General features: G+C 38.4%; 1 protein-coding gene across 1 annotated transcript; it reads left to right on the forward strand.

Annotated features, from left to right (window-relative positions):
- Positions 1 to 1,902: 1,902 nt before the first annotated feature.
- Positions 1,903 to 24,350, forward strand: LOC145774281 (serine/threonine-protein phosphatase 4 regulatory subunit 4-like). Its single transcript, XM_082585483.1, has 22 exons — positions 1,903 to 2,133; positions 3,993 to 4,066; positions 5,799 to 5,920; positions 6,975 to 7,103; positions 7,615 to 7,795; positions 8,338 to 8,445; positions 9,401 to 9,522; positions 9,928 to 10,050; positions 10,663 to 10,874; positions 11,096 to 11,215; positions 12,685 to 12,843; positions 13,620 to 13,808; positions 14,894 to 14,999; positions 15,575 to 15,749; positions 17,649 to 17,808; positions 18,363 to 18,466; positions 18,699 to 18,820; positions 19,234 to 19,332; positions 20,540 to 20,810; positions 21,304 to 21,383; positions 21,526 to 21,610; positions 22,443 to 24,350. The coding sequence occupies exons 1-22, from the start codon at positions 2,047 to 2,049 to the stop codon at positions 22,513 to 22,515; spliced, it is 2,901 nt and encodes a 966-aa protein (XP_082441609.1). The 5' UTR covers positions 1,903 to 2,046; the 3' UTR covers positions 22,516 to 24,350.
- The last annotated feature ends 554 nt before the right edge of the window (positions 24,351 to 24,904 follow it).

Raw genomic sequence — 24,904 nt, forward strand, 5'->3', positions numbered from 1 at the left:
CTTTTAAGATGGGGTGTAGATCTTAAATTAAAAAAACATTGATCTATTGGGTTTGGGAGCTGAATTTAGATAGAAAGTGCATGTGAAGGCTGACTAGTGATTTTTCCCAATTCTATCTGTCTGTCCGTTACTTTATTTCAATAGTCCATAAAATTGGTAATACTGAAACCAGACCCAAATTTTTTTCCTACACAAACCATCATACTTAGTAGTTTTAACACGCTGAATATTGTGTAGCTGGGGCTCTAGTGGTCTTCAAGTTTAAAGATTTTCGCATCAATGTCTGTCCATTACCAAATTTTATTTTTGAAATATCACCTTATATACTTGTAGCTAGCTGATGAACAACCTGGTTTGATGGCCTAATAATGTCAACTCATGTTTTTCAATGTTTAAAATTTTAAACATTTAAGTAAAAACATGTAATTTTGTATGAAAATATATATAGCATTGTTTGACTCGTTAAATATTTAATTTATACAATTTCAACACTTGTGGAATTATTTTTCTCAATTATTTTTCCTTAATTATTTTCTTTTTTTATTTTCCTTTGATATCTTAAATTTTTCTGAAGGTATTGCGACCGTGCCAAATTTCTTTCAACTCAATAACTTACTTTAGTCTCAAGCACGTTTTAACGTTTGCGTTTTGTCGCTTCTACCCTTTTCTCGACCTTTGCTATGCTGACGTGTATTGTTTGGATATGATGGTCAGAAATAAAAACAACTGAACTGGTAAGACGCTGATACAATGTTTGTCCTTCTATAACATCTGATAGCATCAATAAACATTGATTACATGGCTCATGTTGTGAGTAATGTTAGTTATCCATTAATTCAAACGTGAAGGGACACCAAATTAGTTCTATTGGTGTAGCAAAATCACTTTAATCATGTTAGTTGATCATTCTAACTTATGCTTTAAATCATGGTTTCAATTTAACTTCCATGGTTCTAACCAAGCGAAACTTTTAACTAATGTTTTTAATTTTCTCGGACATTTTCCAGTGTTGATGCCTCTTATCAATGTCTAAACTCCAATGTTTAAATTTTCTCTTATTTTTAAAGGTCACCAACACTTCAATATTACTTCTCACTTTGAAAATTATTTATAAATTTTAGGCTTTTATTGACAAGCTTTAGAAACTTTACCTAGGATTTTAAAAAAGCCATAGATAAAACATAAGATCAATGCACTCAAGTGCATTCCAATTTTCAAGCTTTCATTTAACTTTGAATGGATTTGTATAGTATGATAGATGTTTTAAAACATGACTCTAGAGATGGTTTGTATTTGGTGTGGAGCATCCATCTCAGCTTTTGTTTAGTAATTATTTGTTTGCTAACTACACTTAAGTGCACTTAATTGGTACTTACTCTGTGTCTCAATTGACACTTCATGACTCCACACTTTATATAGAGTTGTTGAAATGTTGCCAGATGAGTGGATACTAAGATATATAGGTAATTGGTTATAGCGTATCAACTCAAATTGTTTTAATATTTGCACTGATGTTTTTTAAATAATAGGGAGGTCTGTAGTCTAGATAATACCAGTAATAATCTTTTTTGTGAATTTTTGCACTTTTTTTATTTTCAAGTTTATAGCATGGCCAAATCACATGAAAAAATAATATTTGCTAAAATAATCAAAAGAATAATAAAGATAGTGAGATTCCAGCATATCCAAGCTAATCTGACTTAGAAATATATTTTTGCAATTGGTTGTCTACTAACATTTAATAATTAGCTCAAAGCAATTCAAACATACATCACTTCAACGTTGCTAAGTATATATTTACTGCGTTTATTTGTTTTCTGTAATATTATAAATAACTAATCTGCAGTTTTTGTAAATTGGAGCAATCTTTATATCAGATGAGTAGTATTTTAAATAATTTACAAAAGTTACATGATGAGTAAAATGCAATTGGCTTGAATAAATGCAGTTGACTGACAAGCAAATTGATTGCAAACTTCCATAATGGACTAGAAGTTAAAGGTTTTGTTTCTTTACGCCTTTGATTTAATTCAATACTTCACTACCATGATGGATTTGGGAAGCGATATGACATCATTAGTTGAAGATATTCATGATTTTAATATTGAAAAAGATGTCAGAGCATCATTGAAGGTAAGATGCGTTTGGAAGTATTTATAATTTGGTGTGTTGGTGTGTACTTGCTTCATTATACTGTTTCCAAAAGCAAGCAAATCTTTACAAATTTCCTGCTTTCTCCATCTTTTCTTAACCATTGTGGTGTTGTTCATGATTGTTGAATTATTATTTGAATTTTTATTAGTCCGCCTGATAGCTCAGTTGGTAAGCTTGTGGGTTCATGAATGAAGAAGCTTCAAGATGAAGTGGGGCTGGTTTGACTCTCGGGATATGCGCTTGAGCTACTCCATTCAGCGGCACAGCAACTCCACTGCTCTCCATTTAGCGGCACGAAATGGATGGATTAATTCCCAGCAATACCCTAACACTTCAACAATCAGAAACTTCACTGTCAATCTCGGTAACCAGCCCTGCATCAAAAGCCTCTACAAGAGTCTACAAGTACGCGACACTACCAGGAATAACCTATCAAGGCTTTGTCAGTCCGAGATTAAAGGTTCAAAACCAAACCAACCAAACCATTTGAGTCTTCTTAATTTGCTTTACACTTTATAAGATAGCACTTTTACTTTTAATTAAGATTTTTTTTTGCTATGCCATGGCCATTCTCTGCCTATATCCTATGAATATTCACTTTCATTAATTAAAAAATTTAATTGCTTCGAAGATTTCCTATATTTGTTGAAAACATTTTAACATCTGAAAAGCTATAGTGTTGTTTTCATAATACGTGTTTTTATTTTTGTCATCAAAAATGCTATTTGTTTTTTTTTTCGGTTATGTGTCCAAAAGTGTTTTTCATGTTATGCTTGTTTTTTGTTTAAATCTAATCAGTATCTTACTTCTGTTGTTATTAGAATGAAAATTTTTATGCTTGCTAATTTATAAACACAGTAGAGAACCGATGCTGATAATTGCGGTTAAAACGTTACCATTGGCTATATATACATGTTGTAAGTTTAAGTTTATGAAAGTATCAATAGATTTTTTGTTTCTGTTAAAACAGAATGATATTATACTTGGTTTGTTGTAAAATATTGAAGTTTTTCACTTGCATAGGCTATGCCACAAAGTAATCTCGTTATGTTATGTTGTAACTGATTATCAAAAATAAAAAAAGTTTGAAAATTTTGCGCTATTGAACAAGACAAACGAGGTACATTATTTTTCAATGTGCTTCCACTTAACTGCTGAAATTCTGCGTAAGGTTAAATTTTATGATATGCTGGTTGTGCAAATGAACTAAACTCATAAAAGATTGTTTGCTGATTTTCCACCTAACATGCAATAAACTGTAATAATGATATTTACACTCTTTTATTTAGTTTCAAAATTTGCATGCGATAATTTTCGTTTGAAAGTTGAATTTCATTTTGCATGTTTGGTTGGTTTACAGCAACATGGACCTGTGTTTCGCCATGGTAGACAGGTAGTCACTACCTGACCTAGCCCTTTGAAGAAGTCAGTCGTGTCTGATTGACGAAACATCAGAATAAAAGCAGATTATCACCTTATAACCTACCGTACATCTTGTGATAGTTCAACTTAATTTGCACCAAAAGAACGCATATCATGTAATTTAACTAAATGCCTGGTGAACAGCCTTATTCAATTTTTACTTATAAGAATAGTGTTATAATTTTTAATATAACACTATTCTTCACATTAACAAAAGACACATAGCAAAAATGTAATTATAATTACTATTGGAGGGAATCATAGGTCTGTTATTTTTTCATCGTTCTAAAATCTAATCCAAGCATATATATAACAGTTTTTTTTCTGTAAGTGATATGATCTTGATGATGATGAAGTTGCATTTTCAAAACAGTAATAATGTATTTATTTCTCATTTTCAACTTTGCTTATTTCAGAGTCAAGAAGAATTGGAAAAGTTAACTGTGGACGAGACTTTGAATGAAATTGATCGCTCGGTCTTTCTACTCAGGTGCAACAAGTTAATGTTTCTTTCAGCTAATTGTTTCTTCAAAGTTGAGAATTTTGCAGTGAAGCAATACACAAGATTAAAAAGATGTTGTACTGCAGCACAATGTTGAGCATTCACTGACACACCCAGAAGACGCATTCAGCATAAGCCTATGTACCAATTGATGGAGTTTTAATCACACCTTGTGTGATGAACTGCCAGGATACCCATATTGGTTGTTTTTGAGGAAGAATAAAAAATAAATAAAAAAGTTGTTGAGCTGGTTGATAGGTTAATGTTGACATCCTTTTTCTTAACTTGTTGCATCAACTGACTGTTACTAAGTTTTCCAGAATTAAAATCGTTTGGTAGAAAAGTGTTCTCTGTCGCTTATGTATCGTTTTGTTTTGTCAGCTTACGTTTTAACTTAAAAAGCAGGTGTGATACCTGTTTTTTAGCTTAGTTTGCATTTCAACAGTTACCAATTTGTTCAATTGACATTTTACTAAATAGATAAACAATATACTGAGAAACAAAATCTACTACTTGTATTTTAATATGCACAGTTGGTTTTGTTCTGAGCGTTGGTTTCTATATCATCAAGAGTGTATAAAATAATTTTATCTTGAAATATTGTTATATAATTATGATGAAGCATTTTCAAGCAAACCAAGTTTTCTATTAGTTCCAGACCAACTGACAACTTTTTCTCTGGTTATACACAACTGTTGGATTAAAGCAAAGTATGATCGGCCCATTCAATTTAGCTGGGCTGGGTATTGGAATGAATGAAGTTTTTGCAAACAATAGGACAACCTTTTGAAGAACAATAAAACCCTTGTGATCCGTATCGAATAGCTTGTAACCTTTCTCTTCACTTTGCTCTGTCATACATGACTCAAACAACTCTTCACAATACGTTTTGTGATATTTTATGAAGTGCTGCGACTAAAAACAAGGGGTTTGATTTTTTCAACACAAAACGACTTGGTTTTGACTACAAGAGACATGCAACTATTCTATTGACATAGACGGCATGAATCACTGCTGGATCATACTGACACTACTGTCGTGTCGTAAGCAGCTTACTTTGGTAAAACGTTTCCTTAGAAATTTAGTTTATTTACTGAACCAGCGTCATAAAATTTATTTGTTTTTTTCTTTACATTTTGAACATTGCCGATTTGTGTAAATGATTTTACAACATAGCAATGAAAAACAACCAAATGCACTGATATAGAAAGAAAACGCTTCGACTCCACCCAACACATCATTATTTATGTCTGAAATAAACTTGAAGCAAATCTTGTTAGCTGAGCGATGGTTTGTGAACTACCATCTCTTCCGTTGGTGAAGAAAACTGGCTTCTCTTTAGCAGCCTTCAAATGTAGTTTAGGAAACATCACCAATCTGGTCTGGTGTAAGGATGTCTAACCAAGACAATGACAGCTTGTAGACATCAAGTTAAAAGGAACTCTACCTCAAGCAAAACTTAGGTTCGGCGATACCCAGTCCAGAGACCACGTTTTGATGCTTTTCTGAATTCCTCTGTGTAGCATACACAAATACAACCAACTATTAGTGTGTATTTTATACTAACTTTTTTATTCGGCAAAAAAGATTCGTCTACACAATCGTCATTTTTGTATCAGTCATCGTCTGCAAGTGAAAATGTTTGAAGTGTTTTTCTGTGAATCTGTCAAAATTGTAGCAACAGATCTAATTTTGTTTATCCATGCATTTTGTGTCACAGCTCAGGACAAGAAGTACAGTGCGTCAGTGTCGTTCGCAGTCTGCCACAACTGATCAGGGGCTGGCAGAGTGAATGTATCAAACGAGTCATCCCGAAAGTTAAAGATCTTCTTCAAACGGCAGGTACTTGTCAAGAAACGCAGTTTCTTTGCATTCAGTAGTTTGACAGGGAGGTCCAAAGGTTGCGTTTAGACCCGGGATCGTTTTAAGGGCTGGGATCTTTCTAGGGGAGCTGAGAATGAAGAAAAGACCACACATTTTTTGGAATCTGGTTGGCCTTTTGGAAATGTCTTGTTTATAAAGCCCGGGCCTATTTATTGGTAGGTTACCAGACTAAAATTCTCAATCACAATTTTTGATTTTTTTTCACCATAGCATTCTGCCTCAGCATGTATGACAAACTAGATACCTACAAGATGTCGAGTTTACCTCATGATCAATCAGGATAAAGTGTCTTGCTCAAAGACACAACAAGCAAGGTCACATAAGGAAATTACTTGCAATCCACTCCAACAACAAACGAAACTTCAAGCTTTCGATCTTGGTCACCTGGCCTGTGTCAGTTTTTTTAACGTTTGTAAATACCCCCACGTTAAGATAATTATTCAAAACAGGGTTTTTACTGTTATTAGATAAATATTGACACATGTTTTTCTTGACCGCAACACGTATAGATACAACCAGCCACTTATAAGACTGTCTAAGCCTCCTTTGATAGATGGCGGTTGTCCAATGTAGCAAAGCATCGCCATGTATTTGCATCTAACCGAAGGTGGTTAACTGATCTGTACTTGATAATCTTCGTGTGATGACGTCATATTATTGAATGCTAAGTTTTGTGCAAACCAGCAAGTTAATTGACACTTTACTTGCCTCATATCTCTCATATCTATTTATCAATTTGTTACAAAAAAAATTAAAATTTGTTAGTCCAGTGAAAAAGTCACTTTCATGGCTTTTATGAAGATATCCTAGTCGGCAAATTGGTCTTTTTTATGTTTGCAGATGTTGAACTAATGTTGAAAGAGAGTGATGCGGTGCCGTGTGGGGTGATATCTCGCTGTAGGTTGATTTCAGTTTCAACCCACGTTGCACCAATTTAATATCGACGTTTTTATCCACTTGCTTGTTGCACTTATTCTGTGGTTTATCGACTGGTTTTATCTTGTTCAAACAGGCATTGACATTCAGTTGGCTGCCATCGACGTGTTTGTGGTCGTTGCCAAGGACAATTTGGTCTCTACTCCTCTCTTTGTGCAGCATTTTCTTAGGACAATTATCACCAACATAAACACAAAGGATTCAGGTGCAGCAGTAATTCTTTTGTTGTTTGTGTAAAAAAGAGCAGAAAGTTTAAGCAGATGTTAAACTTTCTAGAAAACGTATTTTTACACCTATTATGAACTGTGCTCCTTAAGTTGTCATATATAGAGTTTTTAAGCACAGTAATTCATTACATATCTTTTCTGTCGACTTCGACTCCCTGTACATTAATCTTTATTGAACAAAACTCCCGATTTCTCGTAACTTCCTTTAACTCAACTGTGTTTACTGCAGTGTTATGTTTTGCAGTATCAAGTTATATGATTTCTGGACGACCCCTTCCACGTTTTGTTTCTATAAACACTCTTACCTATCAGTTGTAGAAAATGGGTTACAAACTATCTTTCTTACTTGAACTCATAAGGCAAAGATGTTGTCGCACACCTCGGGCACTTTACAATAAAAAAAAGAAAAAAAAAACAACCACCGTGGGATTCGAACCCCCACACCTCATCTCTATACAACACTCACTTATCGTCTGTTTCATTTCACAGTGACATCTCAGGCATGGCTGGATTGCCTGGTCTCTGTGATAAGTCATCTTCCCCCTGACGTCATTCGAAGAGAGTTGCTCGGCTTGGCCATAGCAAAGGGACAGCTATCCCAGTCAACTACTTCTCGGCTGGCTTGTTGTTCTATTTTGGGAGCTGTTGCCTCGAAGTTCGAATCCAGCGTGTGAGTACTTAAAATAATATTTTACTTATTTTTTTTAGTTATTTTCCTGGCTATTCAAGCTAGGGTCAGAAAAAGCTGAAAACCGCTCTGCATTTTTCCACCAATTAATATCTTAGTTTGTAAAACAGTCACTGATCAATGGTTAAGCCTACACGAGATTCTTACAATGTATTGGTAAGGATGCATAACGATATTAATAAAAATTTGTTTTTAAAACTCATCTATAGTTATATTTTTAAAGAGTCTTTGGGTTGATCTGACAAGGAGGCGAACCCATAACTACTGACTCAGGTCACTCTAACCACTAAGCCACCGAACTGGTGCGCTGTATCCATGTGATTCTAAACCTTAGTTATATACCACTGTATCCTTTGCCGACAAATCAGCTTCTATCGGCCATTCAACCTACTATATTAAACTGAGCGCTCAAACTTTATAGCTTCATTTTACTGGCATAACTGGGACTTCAACCCTTGTTAATTGATCATCTATGTTGTAATGATCGCTATCTTATTTACTTTGAGCTTTATCATCGTTTGCAGGGTCAAAAAAGACATGGTCCACACGGTCAAGCAACTTTGCCAGGACGTTGAGCATAATGTGCGAGCTTGCATGTGCACCCACTTGCACACAGTTGCTGTAGCCCTGGGGTGAGTCTATTGATATATACAATCTCCATTATTTCGCTTCCACGTAGTCTTGTCTTCACCCCGAAACATCAGGGTCGACCAGCTTTCTGTAGCGACTCCCCGCTTCTTTCTGTCGTTGGCATCTCCAATTCTTCAATTTTTCTTTCGTCAGATCATCCTTCATTGTGTTTTTCCATGTTTTCTTTGGTTTTCCCTTTCTTTGCATGATTATTCCCCTTTTCATTTTTCCCACCAATCTCTTATTGATATCTGTGACAAATATGCATTGTATCAAGTTGCTGCGTTTGTCCATTATTCGGTAGTGACAGTTCATTCAAAGACAATTAGGAGAAATTAATAAACGAAAAATTAGTTTGATACATATGCAAGTATTGTATTCCGTAATATGTCATTTCGATGACGCTCGTCACCGTTCGATGAACAGTCGTTTCCTAAATAATCCAGTGGCATGTAACAAGAATGAACGGGGTTTGGTATGCTTTGAAGGTTTTCAAGAAAATGACTACAAAGCTCTTCAAGGATTCTAAAAATGATGATCATGTGGCTAATCTCATGCAGACTTCGGCGATCATGGTTATCCAAACTTCTCTGTCATTTGATAAACTTACAAAATCATTGGTTTTGACAGTTGCATTTGTGGTTCATGTATGCAGACTTTTTAAATATGCTAATCTTTGTCGACCTCTGCTTTGTTTTTCTTTTATCATATTTAATAGTGCTGGACTACCACTGCTAGGCTATCAAGGAGCCTATCACGAAAAACTACTTGTTAAAAAGACCTGTCCTAATGTTTCCTTGAAACAGAGGTAGCCTCCCGAAAGCAAGAACTAGGCTAGCGATTGCGTAGAAACATTCCGCGCAATACGCAATTGTATTGAATTATATTTGAATAATCACATCTGGCTTTCCCCTCTTCTATGAGAGTACCACTGATTCAATTTTAACTACTTTGTAGAGCGGAAGAAACCAAAAAATCTCTCTTGGAAGAAATCTTAGAGCTTGCTAGAGATGAGGAGATACAAGTCCGGGATGCAGCGTTGGAAGCCTTGCTCAGCATTACTAGTCTCTTGGATGATGGTAAGGACTTTGAAGTCTTTGATATCTACTTACATTAAAATATGCATGAAGCAAAAAATATTTACATTTTTAAGTAAAGTATGGAAGCTTACAAATGTACAGAGGTCACTTATTTTACTAACTGTGTTCCATGAGGCAATTAAATTTCTGTAATGGAATAAATAATGTTCATCTTCACTATCATGTGTTTGTTGTGAGTATTGAACTGGCAACCAATTGAGCGTCCGTTGCGCTTGGTCGTTGTGACTCACCACTTGACCATCCAGACAGCAAAAGGCGTCACTTTTACATTGATTCAACGTCTGCAGACTCAATCTAAACATGACGCATTTGGCATGTAGCCCTGCGGAAGTTCAAAGGTCAACTTGACTTTTGAAAAGTGAATTCGCTTGTATCTATTTGCAGAAACTTTAGCACAGAACATTGTACCGCTCGTGTGCAAGTTTTGTGAGCAATCCATCATCGATGAAGACACCACAATACTGTGTGTTGCCAGAAACTTCGGGAAGTTTTGCTGTAATCTTTCGGGTAAGAATATCTTTCATGATCATCATGTGCTGTCAATTACTTCCACACGTCACGTTCTTCCGCTACTCTTTTTGCTTCTCCCGATACTTGACAAGTCAGCCCATTGTTCTAAATAAATTCTCTAGCTTCGTCTCTTTCTTTCCCTGCACTTCTTTCCTTCCACCATACCTTCAATAACCAATTATTTAGCGGTCCTACAGGCCCTCTCAAAATATGTCTCTCGAATTTCACCTTTTTTGCTAAATCGTCACGTAACATCTTTCCATGAATAAGAACGTTCCTTCAGCGACAGTTGTTGGCTTCAAACAACTTTAAAACCATCTTCGGCAAATCATCTTTCAAAAGAGAGAATATCTTTTCTTGAAGATTTGATTTTTGAAATGGTATCAAAGTAAATGAGACCATGATTTTTATACCACTAAAATAATAATGGTTTGCTTAACAGAACGTTGGAATCTCAGAGATGCATCTTTCCAAGCCCAAGTACAACTAACTTGCTGGATCGTTTTACATCGATCATGTTGCTAAAGGCGAAACTCAATCTATTGAATAACTTGATGGTCATACCCCATACAAAGTATTCCATTTTCAAATTAACTTTATCTCTTTCAGCCAACTTCAGCTCAGAGCAGCGTGAATGGCTCCTGGCAGCCTACAGACAGCTTTGCAGATTGGGGAGGGCACCCTTAGAGGCCCCCATCGATAACCTAGCGGACATTTCTATTGCAATACCCGAAGCTAACTCCTCCATAAACTCCAACTGTGGGGATTCTGAAGACGAGAACCATCTCATTTGTCGACGGCAAAGCGCTTACAACTTCCCGGTGAGTTTATGAAATAGGCTACCTTGCTCCTTCTTTCCTCATCATCTTTTACAATATGCTTAAGTTTTTAATCGTAATTTTTTAATTCTAATTACTGCAATAGATTTGATGTCTTTGGATTTTCTCCTATTTCCATTTACGGTTACTGGGATTGCTGGTTTAGGCTTAAATTGATTATATTCCGCTTCTTATTCAACTTCTCTCATTAACTTGATCTCTAGGCCGTCACATTGTTCTGCACGGCCAACCTCTTCCAAGTTGAACTTCTGGATTCCCTCTCTCTCCTCTGTACCGATCCTGACATGGAGGTCCGGAAACGGATCGCAGCAGGCTTACATGAGGTGATGGGTTGTTAGTTTTCTGAAATATTTTAAAAATACATTGAAAACAGCAACTGCTGTAGCCTACAGTGTACACAGAGCCTCTGTTTCGACCTTCCAGGTTTCATCAGTGCGGTGATGTGATGTGTTGACAAGGCACCAAATACCTCAGTTGGTTGGTTGGTTCTCCCCGATAGCTCAGTTGGTTAGAGCGTGACTTCATGAACAAAGAAGCTTCAAGATCAAGCGTCACTGGTTCGATTCTCGGAGTATGCGCTTGAGCATACTCCGAGAATCGAACCAGTGACTGGTTCGTGACTGGATTCTGAGGATTGTGAGGATGTGACTGGATTCTGAGGATTGTTCAGTGACTGGATTCTGAGGATTGTTCTCCATTCAGTGGCACATAATCAATGAAATAATACCGGCCATGCGTCAAAAGCTTCCACAAGTATGCAAAACTACCAGGAATCAAGTCTTTATCAGTCCGAAGATAAAGATTCAAAGCCAAATCAAATACACTCAATACACAGGAATCGATGTGTTTTCTTTTTGTGATTTTTCATGTTTTTTAAAATACTTTTTAAACGTCACTGAATATTTTTTTAATATACGCGGAAGATGATAAATTTTGACGAGATAAATCCATAAAGAAATTTTTACTAAAAAACTACTATAGATATTGACCCTTTCAAGGTCTGATCAAGTTCGGATTTTTCGATCATGCGTTGCTGTCAGGACTTGCGTAGAAGTTGACACAGTCCAGTAACGTTAGTTTTGCGTCATGGTTATTACCTTTGTGCAAGTGCATTGCACCGAGTCACGTGCGCTTGATTACGTCGTGCCGCCCTGTGGCTGTGAGTAGTTCGTAATTATTACAGCAGGACTTGGTACCTACTACGCAGTGATTTGTCACTTGTACACATAGCACCAGCTCAGTGGCCGAGTGGTTTCGCCTTCGGCTCTGGTGCTGGTAGATCTGAGATCGATTCCAGGTCGGGTCAAACCGAAGACTTTAAAAACGGTACCGATTGTGTTCTATCCTGCATAGCGCAGTGAGAATGAATCGGGTAATAATGTGATAACATCGTAAACCTGATATAAATTAAAAATAAGCCCTGTCGCTAAAAGACCTTAGCTGTTGTAGAGCGACAATAAATAAAACCATAACATTATTATTATTGTACACACAGCTTTACTCGTGTTAAGACCTCTTTACAATTTCTTTAAGTTAATTCAAATACATTTCACAACTGCATGTTTGGCTTTTTAATTCGGTTCGAAACAAGTGCGAATAAACTTTTTTACATACAACAGTGAGATAGTGTGGTACGCTCTTTTGGGGCGATTGATGTCGTTTTTTCTTATCTAAAGAGTATCTTCAACTTATGGCTTGCGACTATACTTAATTACTTAGCCTTGCGACTTGAACAGGAACGAGATATCAAGACTATGATTTGCTCTTTTAACTTGCATTTTGTGGATCTCAGGTTGCCCAAGCATTGGAAGCTCAAGCTCACCTAGTTCATCCGCACTTAATGTTATTACTTCGAGAGAAACGATCACCATCTGTGTTGGAGGTTTGCCTGAAGAGGTTGCCCGATACGCTAACAGCTGTAGTCATCCGTGGGAATCTAGTTGATAACAAGGTACTAGTAACAACATAGAAAGGAACTTTCAGATTTAGAGGTTGTGTCATTACTGTTTACATCTGAGTTGAAATCATATGTGGCACTAATGATGAAAACAGTTTATTTTTCGAATGTTTGCTCACTTAATTTTAGTTTCTGCTTTTTGAGCGCTGTATTTCTTTTTTAGACTTTTAGACTGAACAAGTGTTCAAAGTTTTTTCGTTTTTATTATTTGCCATCTTTTCTTGTTTACAGTATTTACTTATTGGTATATCGCATGCTGGAGCTGGTAGTTTCTTTTTGTCCCCGACATTATAAAAGCCCAAAATGAATAAACTGCCCCACATATCTCACTAGATTCACAATTATTGCTTCCTATAAGCAAGATGCTCTGCACAGGATTTAGCCGAGTTCAACGATAGAGCAAGAGCCTGCGTGGTGCTCTGGGCTACGGCCGTGGGACACACGATGAAGGCCGAGTGGTGAGAACACTGGAACGGCAATCGAAAGGGCGCCGGTTCGACACCACTCAAGAGCATGCGGCTGTGTCTGTGGCAGGACACTTGAAGGCATGCCTGAAGGTGGACACGAAGATTGGCTTCCTTGCCTTCCCGTCCACTTAATCTAAATCTTCAACCACCGGGTGAAAGCCTGGATACGACAAAAAAAAAGAAGATTATTAGTTTGGAAAAGAAACTACCTTGAAATCGCTACTTGAGACTGTTGGTTGCATTGCAGGCGCCAGTGGTCACATGCGTTGCGTCAAACTTAAGTTTTCTGTGATTCTTTTTCAGGTTAACGGGGTTTCCGAACTCATTTCGGCATTGCTGTCCGCTGTGACGCAGTTGGAGGACAATTGGCCCAGTGCGTGGCGCCCCCTCGAGACATTAGTGACTCATTTCCGAAGACTTCCTGACGTCCTTACTTCCGACCAGATCTACTATAAGTTTGTACCACGAGTCTTCAAACTACTCACAACTAACGTAAGTAATGCGGATTGTTAGCTAAACATTATTGATGTCCACATGGAAATGTTTCCTTTGACATTCTTGACAGATCAGTGAATATTCTGAACAGCCAATTTGGTTGAATTAATTTTTTTCCACTTTACTTGCCTTTTGCCTAAGGATCGACAGGATAGCTCTTTCACTTGTCAAACGACTCTGTTTTTTTCAACTGTCATAGCTTCATAAGCTTGTTTCAAAAGTGTTTCATAAACTATATCTAGCCCATTTCTTTTTAAAAAAATTGTTTTTTTTGGAAAAAAAAATATTATTGTTTATTTTGTGTATCGGGAAAAACGGCAACACACAAGAAGAGGCTGTAGTCTTAACTGTTTCATCAGATTGAAAGAGAAAGATTTTTTTCCGGCCCTCAGCACTAGGCTGAATAGCAGTGATCGAATGCTTTGTAGCATCATTTATTGGTGTGAAACTGACGAGACCATTTAGTGGTGTGATAGTGACGAGCTCATTTAGTGGTGTGATACTGACAAGCTCATTCAATGGTGTGCCATTGATGAGCCCATTTAGTGGTGTGATACTGACGAGTCTCTTGGTGTGATATTGATGAGTGCATTTGGTGGTGTGATACTGACGAGTCTCTTGGTGTGATATTGATGAGTCCGTTTGGTGGTGTGGTACTGACGAGTTCGACTTCATGACTGAGTCATCTGTGTTTATCGATGTTATATCTCCATCCCTCCTGGAGCAGACCTCTCAAGAAAGGCATGGGTCACATTGAACAGGATCAGATGTGACGTTGGCTGCACTGGAGCTAATTTGTTTAGGTGGGGGTTGCATAATTCGCCGATATGTGTCTGCGGAGCGGTAGAACAAACAATGCAACACATACTCCACGAATGTCCCATCTTACGGCCCCCAAGTGGAATCACTGGTATTCGACAACTGGACCCTACTACCGTATCATGGCTGCACGAGGAGGCATTGCTAATCTAAGCTACTACAAGTCAAACGAGAGAAGAGAAGAAGAAGAATCGATGTTAATTCTTGCTGCACTGAACAGACGAGACCACTGTTTAAAATGTTATTGCATTGCTTTCTAACAGAGATACCTGCCCGTTCGAGAAGCGGCTGCCTGTTCTGTTTGCGTCTTTATACGTCATAATAAGAAAATGGACCAGAGAAGCGAAATGTGTCACCGATTGGTCGAAGGTGGGTGTCTCATGGTTTTGCATTTCTAGGATTGTTCTAGGTTCTAGGATTGACTTGATTGTTACATTTTTTACATATAAATTAATCATCAAAATTATTGATGTATATTTTATTGCTTGAATAAAGCATATTAAAACCATTAATGTTTTGTATGCCCATGATGAGCCATAGCAATAATCTTACCTTTCACCCTCACAGTCAGCTTCCCCTATCATAACAAGCTTATTTATTCTGTAGAAAGGAGCGTTTTTCGTGGCTATTAGCGCAAGCCTGAGTACCCACAAGGACAGCGAGCAATTGTGATTCGCTAACTATAACGGTGTAGCTTCTATGCTAGCCATTTAGACCATTCAATCAACTATATGTTTCTCGGCAGCCGATTGGAGCAAGAATTGAAAGCGATAGACACCGTGTTTCGCCAATGAGGCTGGGCTCATCAGTATCGCACCACAAATTCATGCCACAGTGTTATAGACGTGCCCTTACACTTGCACAATAATTAATTTGAATGATACTTAAATCTTTTTAAAAACGGTGGTCTCTGAATCTTCCAAATCCAACATTTATTTTTGCAGATCTTTGTTATTCCTCGAGTTATCGGAACAGAATCCTCTTTTTCACTGCATGTCGTCACATGATGGTGCTATTTTCACGGTCCTTCTTCAAAGAGACGCTTTTTGAACATGTCCTCCGCTTGTTCACCGACCCTGTCCCCAATGTCCGGCTGTGCCTTTGCAAAATATTGCCAAGGTGAAGTTTGAACCGTTATTTTGTTGTCGTTGTCGTAGCCAGGCTTGTGTCTTGTCTAACAGACAGCCGCGTGCCCTTGAGCGGTGTCGAAGGTTGAGCGTGCCAGTGCTTTCACCACTCGGCTGTACAGTCGTCCATGCTGATGATCAATCTACTTTGATACTCAATCCGCGCTTACATCTGTGAGTTGCGTATTGAAATCAAGCATAAGGAAAGGCAAGGAAGCCAATCTTGGCATTTCATTTTAATCAAACCTTTAAGTGTCTTTGTGAGGCAAAGGCGCATACTCGTGGAGGGTATTGAACCAGAAACCCCCGGACATGGGTCCACATTCTTACTACTCGGCCACAAAGTAAAAAACTTTAATCTTGGAAAAACCACAAATAATACGTTGTAGCCTGGACGCGTGGTGGTGTGGCCGCATTTGAATCAGAACTGAGCATATTCTTATAGAAGTCTTAAGCTGTTGAGGTTTTATTTCGCAAACACACCCGAAAATTTCCCAAGTTCCTTTTCGTCGCCGTTCTAAGTATTAAGGTGCGTCTACACGACGACTGTTTTCTTGCTTAAGCTAGCCAAACTTCTTGTTTCTTTAAGTTAATCGCAGTTTGTGCCGCTTACTTTTAAGAAAATGGGCGAGTAAGCGAGCCGTCGAGAAAAAATACGCTCCAGAGCGAAAAACTGGGCGCTTAAGTGAGTTCTCTTGCTTAGAAATGTTTTTTCCCGCCAAAATCTCAGGTCTCCTCTCAGCTCAGTATCCAGACAGGGCAGGGCGGTATCGTTAAAGGATTTCGTTAAGTTTTGATCCCAACCCGTTCTTATTAATGTTGCGGGCTGAACTGGCGGTGACCGTACTCGAAATAGCCCATAGATAGCACAATATTTTCCAATTTCAAATCCAAAACAGGATCTCAGCAGAAAACCATTGCCATTGTACACTGGGTAATAAAAATAGCGGAGGAATGATCTTGCTGGTTGTTACCAGTCACCCACGCTGACACGAAATTCTGTTTCCAACATTTCAACCTCACTGAGGTGTCTGAATGCTTCAATAAGCAGCAAATTGCGGGTTTGCATCCTTCGCTTTTTGCAGCATTTTTTACACAACTTCTGGGAAGCCATGACTGAAAGACTGCAACAACTTGAACAACTTCAAATGGTTAAAGAACAGTCAGTCGCTTGGTGTACTCTGCTGTACTTTAGCGCGAACTGCTATGCTTTGGCGGGAATTTTTTAAAACGTGACGTCATTGGGGATTAGATACTCACGTGACCGCGATTCAAGCGAGCAAAATCTTCGTCGAGGTTGCCAGTGTAGACGAAACGACCTTAATCGCTAGCTTAAGCAAGAATTTCTAAGCAAGAACACTTTCTCGTGTAGACGCACCTTTACAGCTAAATTGCATTCATCGGATGCTGGCATTTGCACTACAATCTAATCTCTTACCATGATTCACCTACACCTACACTGCATAACCCTTCACCTACACTACACTGCATAACCCTTCACCTACACTACACTGCATAACCCTTCACCTGCACTGCAACCCTTCACCTACACTGCAGTACACTTTACCTACACTGCATTGCCAAGTGGTGAGAGCGCTGGAATGGCAATCGAAAGGGCGCCGGTTCGACACCGCTCATGAGCATGCAGCTGTGTCTTGGGCAGGACACTTAAAGGCATGCCTGAAGGTGGACATGAAGATTGGCTTCCTTGCCTTCCCGTCCACTTAATCTAAATCTTCAACCACCAGGTGTAAGCCTGGATACGACGACCATCATTCATTAACAATCGATTTGGCAATAACCTTCAGCTAGCACATTATAAAAAAAGAAACGTTTTAACTGCATTCCTATACAGGAACATTACCATTGACTCTGTTGCTTCTCGTTTTAGTTTGAAAGCGTTGTTGAAATTGCCACGTGATCGAGGCTTACATGGGAACCTGGAGACGAATGTCCGGAAGTTGTTGTCGTCAGAGAAAGACAGAGACGTGAGCGCCACCATCCGGCAAATCATTTCCGATCTGGATCGCATTAATGTTGCTATGGAGTCGGTAAGGAATATTTTCTTTGTGTTAACGAAGGGTTTTCATCAAAAAAGGATTTTATAAGAGCCAATTAGCAAATTTGTCTGATTAAGTAATCGGAAACAGTATACGCTAAGTTCATCTGTGGATAAGTAATCGGCAATTTTAATCAGCGAATTACCGTTGGTAAATACAAAAAATTATAACCCGCAGTTACTTAATCTGCAGATTTTCTTAATCCGCGAATAATCCAATCTTGATGCATCCAACCCTAAATTTCTTTGTAGCTCTGTGAAATATTAAAAAGTTTTTTCATTCATCTTAAGATTAAGCAATTATTAAATATAAAAAAAAAAACTTTCCACAGCAAATACTATTAATACTGCACAGACATATGCTCAATGCCAAGCAGAGCGGATTACACCAAATGCAGTAATTATTCGCAATGTATTACACAGAATAGATAATACCTAAAGACCACCAACAATGTTATTGTGAAGCTAAATTTCCTTCTCACAGTGTTTCCACTGTTAGTTTTATAATGCTCTATGGTTCAACTAAAAAAAATTGTCCTTGCTCAGTTTACGCAAAATCCTCTGGAAGTTGATCTCCAAGATCTTAAAAAAGAGGAGGAGGAAAGGCTCCTGATTGAAAAAGAAGAAAAGGCCAGAGACGAAGATGCAAGGTGTGTGTCGTGTCATCATCCACGATAACTTTGTTCCATTTAACTAAAGTAGTATTAAACTTCTGCAAGTTCTTAGCGACTAAAGCACAACAGCATCCCCCCAAAGGCTGCCGTTTCTAATGGCGGAGGAATTTAACCCCTAATCTCTTGTATCTACAACGGTTATTTACACAACAGGTTGAGCGACTTAAAAATAAGAAAGTTTGAGTGATTTTTCATTTTCATCTTTTAGGTCCATGAAGAGCCATGGGAGCAGCCATTCCTCTTCATCAATCGGAAAATCTATGACGAAAGGCACAGATAAAAACTCCAAGAAGAAGCGACATACAGCTGTGTCCGCCTCCACATTAAAAGGTTGGGAAGTTTGTCAAGTTTTCCAATTGACGAAGCAATTATAATTAAATTAAATGCATACTGAGAGCTGTTCAGGAAATCAACCGGACTATGTTGAATTTATATTCTGGGCCAGGAATGAATCAGCCAAAAAGTTTCTCAGTTTAGATTTTTGACAAATTCTGGGTCCTGTTTGACCTACAGGCACTGCTAAGGCTGAATAAAAAATAAACATTTAGTTAGGTCTTCCTTCGTATTTCTACATTAGTAACATTACTCTATTGCGTTGACAGCAAACTAGGATCTATAAATTACTAATGCTTTAGATTGAGTTTTACTTTTAGCAGCATGATCGTTATGTACTTCACAAATGAACTTTGTGAAGTAAATTATTAATATTAGCATTTTTAATCTGTTCTTGTTGTGATCTTCAGTGAATGGGAATAAAGAAAAAGCAAAATCTCTGCAGCATCTTACTGTTCCTGGAACAGCTGATACTTTGAACATCAGGGATGGAGACTTAAGTCCACAAAGTAAGTTGTGGTTTGAACTCGGTCATCTTCGTTTAGCTATCATCCCACTGCGTGGAATCGCTGTTGCAGGTTTTTCGCTTCTGTAATCCCATGATACGTCATCTTCTTCTTGTCCTGTTGGATCTGTCCCTTTTGCTCCTTTTCTCTTCCTTTCACTTGCGCACTTCCTCCTCTTTTCCTTGCTTTCTTTATTCTCCTCTCTCTTCTCTTCTTTCTCTCAATTGCAAAACCATCAGAGTTTGCCATCACTTTTTCTTTGAGTAGTATCTCTCTTGTATTACACCACTTACTCTCGTCTTCGTTGTTCATATAAATCTTTTTGTTTGGTAGATGAACCGAACTCGTGACCCTTCCATTTACCTGTCACTATGCCTCGTAAAAAGGGGCAAGTAGTGATGGATTCTCCCATCCGACAGTCGTCATTCTGAACTTAAAATGTGGTTGTTTGTGTTCAAACCACAAAGCTGTGGCGTAGTTTGTTATTTATTAGAATCGTCGTCGTCCAGGTCCAAAATTGAGACAGAGGCTATTCGCTTTGATGGTTGTTTAAGGTGGTCGTGGCTACGTGAAGGCTACGCACACACTCTTGGCCAGCTCCATGTCCACTGCGGTCCAATTATATTGAAACGTGCAGCTTCAAGGGAACTAGTTACAACGGGCTGCCGGGTGCTCTGTTCATCGAGGCCCGCCTTACAGGATGCCTGCCCGTCAGACACTGCCCTCTTCCCCCAAAAAAATTGCCGTTGGGGACTTTTACATGTGTCTATTAGCCCCAGGAGTTTCTAGGAGTGAGCCTAGTTTTCAGCCTGGGTTCACCTCTACACCGCGTTGAGGCATCTCCATAAAGATGGGGGCTGATCAAAGTCAGCTCCCTAGACATTCCGATTTCGTAGAGGATATTTATTAGAATCTTTATTCTATATCGGTGCACGCTTTTACATTTATTAGCAGCCTTGCTGGAGATCAGACATGGGGAACTTCACGTCCGTCCGTCATTTTTCTCCTTTTCAGTAGAAGGGTCAAAACAATATCAGGTGTTATGTTTTGCATATTTAAGACCATGTTTATTCCCTACCACCTATATGTTCATCCGTCGAAAAATATGTAATATGTATACGTTTATATAATAAAGGGTATATACAATATATTTGCGTAATCTTTCATGGACGGGCTGAATACCATTGATATTAATCCACTTTCATTTCAGGTAGTTCAATCCCATCTTTATACAACACATCCTCCAACTCTTCCCAGCAACTCTCTCGCAATGTAGTCAGCCATTTCTCTCACACAACATACCTCTCCTCAGTTAACAACCCAACCGCTCATGGGCCATCCACCGCTTTGGGTCACAAAGGGCCACATTACCAACCTCTAAGTCAGAGCAGGTCACCGGGTCACAGCAACGCCTCGTTGCTCCTCACTCCTCCTCCTCCCACTCTCTCTCTATCCTCCACAACCACTGACCAGCAGTCAAGGTAACAATATTTAGCTGATGTTAATGCAACGTTTATTAACGTTTTATCTATTTATACAATCATTGAAGTTTACTTCTTGCGAAATTGGTTATATAATAACTTGACGGTTTGTGCTGGAATCATCTTTAGAACACGTTGGTACGCTCGCCGCAGTGTCACTCACCCATGCTGTTTGTTTATTAAAATGCATTTTTATCTTTTTGTAGGTTTTAATGTAAGTTTTTTACTGTAATCAATGCCTTGAAAAGCTAATACTGCTCAGTGAAAGGATTTGCAGGATTTGCAATGAACAGTTACCATATTACGTTAGTAAAATATTTAATCCTTTTCTGTTGCAGTCTTTTTACCAAAATGTCGGTCACAAAAGTGCCAATAAAGAGCCAATTGTGGCCCCTTGTTCAGCGCTTGCCATCCTCCCTCTACATTATGCACTTACAGCGTTTGTTTACAATCTTTCCCATAAGAAATTATACTTTCGACTTTTTTTACTCAGTAAAAAACCCGACCGTCGCAAGGCACCAGGAGCACCATCTAGCGGAAGTTCGACGCCGCGTGACATCAAAGACAGTTTGTGTGAGTTGTTTACTTATGTCCTGGTAATTACTCATATTACTGATGTCGGTATTAGCCTTACTCGGTTGCCTTGCTAATGGGTGTAAAACATTATTTCAAACACGTCAAATTGTTTCAACATTTATTTCGTCTTATTTCTCAGCTATTGAACCACGAACCCGTAGAGAAAGCACTGGAAGCGCGTCATCTAGCGGTAGTAGTGTCAAGTCAAAACCATCTTCAGTGATGTGAGTCGTGTTGTCTGCTGATTGGTTAATATGAGTCATCTGAATGGTCGAGTTTCGTTGATCACGCGCCATCATGTTGCGAGATATCAATCAGTCTTTTTTACATTGATTTAACGTAGGCAGACATTGAATTAATGTAGAAATGAGATCATTAACCAGCTGAAATAGTTTTGATCTGACGTTCAGCGTGACCGAATGGTGAGAACTCATGTCCAACACTCGATAAACATGAGTTCGACTCTCAAGCTGGGCGCATAACAGTCTTGTCAAGGCACTAGCACAGTTGATAGCCCGTTTAAATATTGGCTTCCTTGCTTTCCCGTCCACTCAAATCTTCTAGTATTGGAAACTCTTCGTCGTATGCAGACTTACGTCTGGTAGCTGAAGATTTAGATTAAGAGGACGGGAAGGCAAGAAAGTCAATCTTTGTGTCCACCTTCAGGCATGCCTTAAAGTGTGCCGCCAAAAACACAGCCGTACCAGAACTCTCATGGCTCGGCTATGCAGCTGACTATACTTTAAAAATTTGCCAAAAAGCTGACAGCTGAGATAACCTAAATATGACGGAACGACTTAGTCTGTAAACTTTTGTGTATCGAAAACGACTGGTACGCGGTAACTCTATGTTAAAAGAAAAATTGTAACGTTATTGGTAAATAGAAAATGCTGCAGTAACAACTAGTTATGTCAAATTCGAGCATATAATATACCTGACGAGCGAAACTCATTTACTTTTACATGCTGGTTGTCTAAAGTCAGGGATTCATAGACCGCCAGTTAAGGCTATTGTGAAAGATAAAATTTACATCTTTTTGTATTCTTTATTTTTCAGCAAAAAAGGGGGTATGCCTGGCAGCCCTATTACCACTACTTCGAAGACCAAGAAAGATAAGCCGAACAGATAGGATCCATCTGATCCAACCGCGAGCCAAGATCTCATCTTCGCTTCTGGGGCAGCGTTATAAGCTGGCCTGATGTCTTGCGCCAGCACAGAAGCACTGCTTTGCTTTTACGTGTGTAGGCCACACAGTTGCGGAAATGTTATTCCTGAAAATAAGCATCTGTTGAAATGCTATCGAGGCAGTTATGCATACTTGTTGAAAAACCTATGACACAGGCTTCAAAATCAGAATCAGTCGTTTTTTTGCATTGATTCCAGACGTTGAACCAATGTAAAAAAACGGATGATTTGCTGTCTGGAAAGATGGTGTTTAATGACGTATTTCTTATTGCTTCTGAATACTGAACGAAAGAAAATGTTTCCCTTGCCAATTTCCACAATGCAATCGCTTTCTCGCTTTTCGCAACACGTTCCCGTCCATTGACGTGGTGTGCAAGTGACTTATCTGTACCTATTTGTTATTTAAAAACTTTTGTCTCAATTTATTTTCCATCCTTATACACACAACTTAAACCACTGTGACAATTAGATTTCTTTGCCCAACTACGTTTGTTTTTCTGTTATGTAGAATACCTTGCCTATGGGCCAGCCGATTTGACACGGCTTTCAACCATGCAAACCTGGTTCGATCCCCGGCTAAGCTGGTTGTTGAGAACTCGAAGGGTAATGAACTTGTGGGCGTAGTTGCTACCCGAAAGGCGGCCGAGAGAAAGGAACTAGCCGTCTTGGCAGACCTAGCAAGCCAAACCGATTCTTTTTACATTGATTCTACGTCGGCTGCTTGAAGCAGGTCAATAATTTCATTGCTGTATTTGATTTTTTAAATATTTTACGAAGGTTTTACCACTCAGTGGCCTTACATCAACAGTTTTCCAAAATCAATGAAATCTCAGGTGATATTTTCAAAATGAACTATATGCGGTCACTTGATGGCAGACTTTCAACCTACAGCGCTTGTTAATCACGTGACTGTGAGGTCACAACCTAGACAGCAAAATCCGTCATTTTTACATTGATTCAACGTCTGCAAACGTTAAATCAATGTAAAAATGACGGATTTTGCTGGCTGGGGAAAGACAACCTGCCAATGATGATAAACTTAGCATGCTCATTATTTCGCGGAATATCGCCTTTAAGTGTCTTGCGGTTTTCTTATAATTTATCTGTAATATTTCATATTTGTGCCAAATAATTTTTTTCGAAATCTTCATCAGTTTTCTACTTTCTTGATGCTTGAAGTCTGTACCTTCAACATCTATTCAACGTTGTGTAATGTTTTGTTGCTCGTTATGAGTGAGATCTATCACTTTTTCAAACAAAATGTTTCTAAATCATAAAACTCCCACGAAGTCGCCTTCACCCAGATAGCAAAATCCGTCATTTTTACATTTGCAGCGTCTGCAGACGTTGAATCAATGTAAAAATAACGGGTTTTGCTGTCTAAGTTAGAACTACTTCTCCTTTTCCTAAAATTCTAGTGTTTTTCTCAGTCTACGTTTTTGTCTTTTCTTCAACAGCATTTTTTCAACAAAACCCGTTCTCGCGTATTTTGTATTATCGTTTTAAATGCATTTTCATCGAGTGTTTGCATTTACTGGATACTGCACAGCAGAAACAAAAAGTTAACCTTTTCTTTTTTGATGAGGTTCCATAATTGAATCTATTTTGCGAACAGATCGCCTTTTATCTATTGATTTGACGCTTTCTTACATTGAATCAACGCTTATTAAAACTTTTAGAAGTAAATTATTTTATGTGAACTAAATGTTTTACAGAACGTCTGTGGTTTTGCAATTGACTCTGCATTGCTGTAGATTAAATTTTTCTTCTTTCGTCCAAACCAGGTTGTTCAAAGTGCACGAAAATTGTGGAAATTTAGGTCAGGATAGCTACGTCTAATGTTGATATACCGTGCGTTCCATTTAGTGCTTGGGGCGTCCAAGAGCGGTATGGTGAACAATTTGTTCCTTCGCGCCGCTTTCGCAGACCGTTGTGGGGCTAAACCTCACTTGTGCGTACAGAATAGGAGCAGTCAACTTCTGTTTAAATTTGATTAAAATTACTTGTTAGCATTGTTAGAAGATGGAGAATAGAAGATGTTTTAATAATAATGCTTGTGTTTGTATAGCGTTGTATCCATCGCAGAATGCATTGCTCCTCAGCGCTTTACAAAGCAGACAGTGTCAATGCAGCCGTGTAGAGGCGCAACTGAGTACATTATTACCCGAATCCATTCCATTGCTTAGTGCTAAGCAGGAATTGGATTCAGTGCCATTTTTAAAAAGAATTTGATTTACACACGGTGGGATACTTCCTTATTTCCAACTTTCAGTTCACAATGAGACAAGATCTCACCTTCCGTGAGTCAACATTTTGTCGAAACTACTGAGCAA

Source organism: Aplidium turbinatum, chromosome 7 (genome assembly GCF_918807975.1).
Source record: "Aplidium turbinatum chromosome 7, kaAplTurb1.1, whole genome shotgun sequence".
Taxonomy (NCBI): Eukaryota; Metazoa; Chordata; class Ascidiacea; order Aplousobranchia; family Polyclinidae; genus Aplidium; species Aplidium turbinatum.

Excerpts from the sequence above, each read along its gene's own strand:
- LOC145774281 (XM_082585483.1), top strand. The coding sequence starts at position 2,047 with ATGATGGATTTGGGAAGCGATATGACATCATTAGTTGAAGATATTCAT. Across the intron at positions 12,844-13,619 it reads GGAATCTAGTTGATAACAAG|GTTAACGGGGTTTCCGAACT; the intron begins GTACTAGTAACA and ends ATTCTTTTTCAG. Across the intron at positions 15,750-17,648 it reads CTTTGCAAAATATTGCCAAG|TTTGAAAGCGTTGTTGAAAT; the intron begins GTGAAGTTTGAA and ends TTCTCGTTTTAG.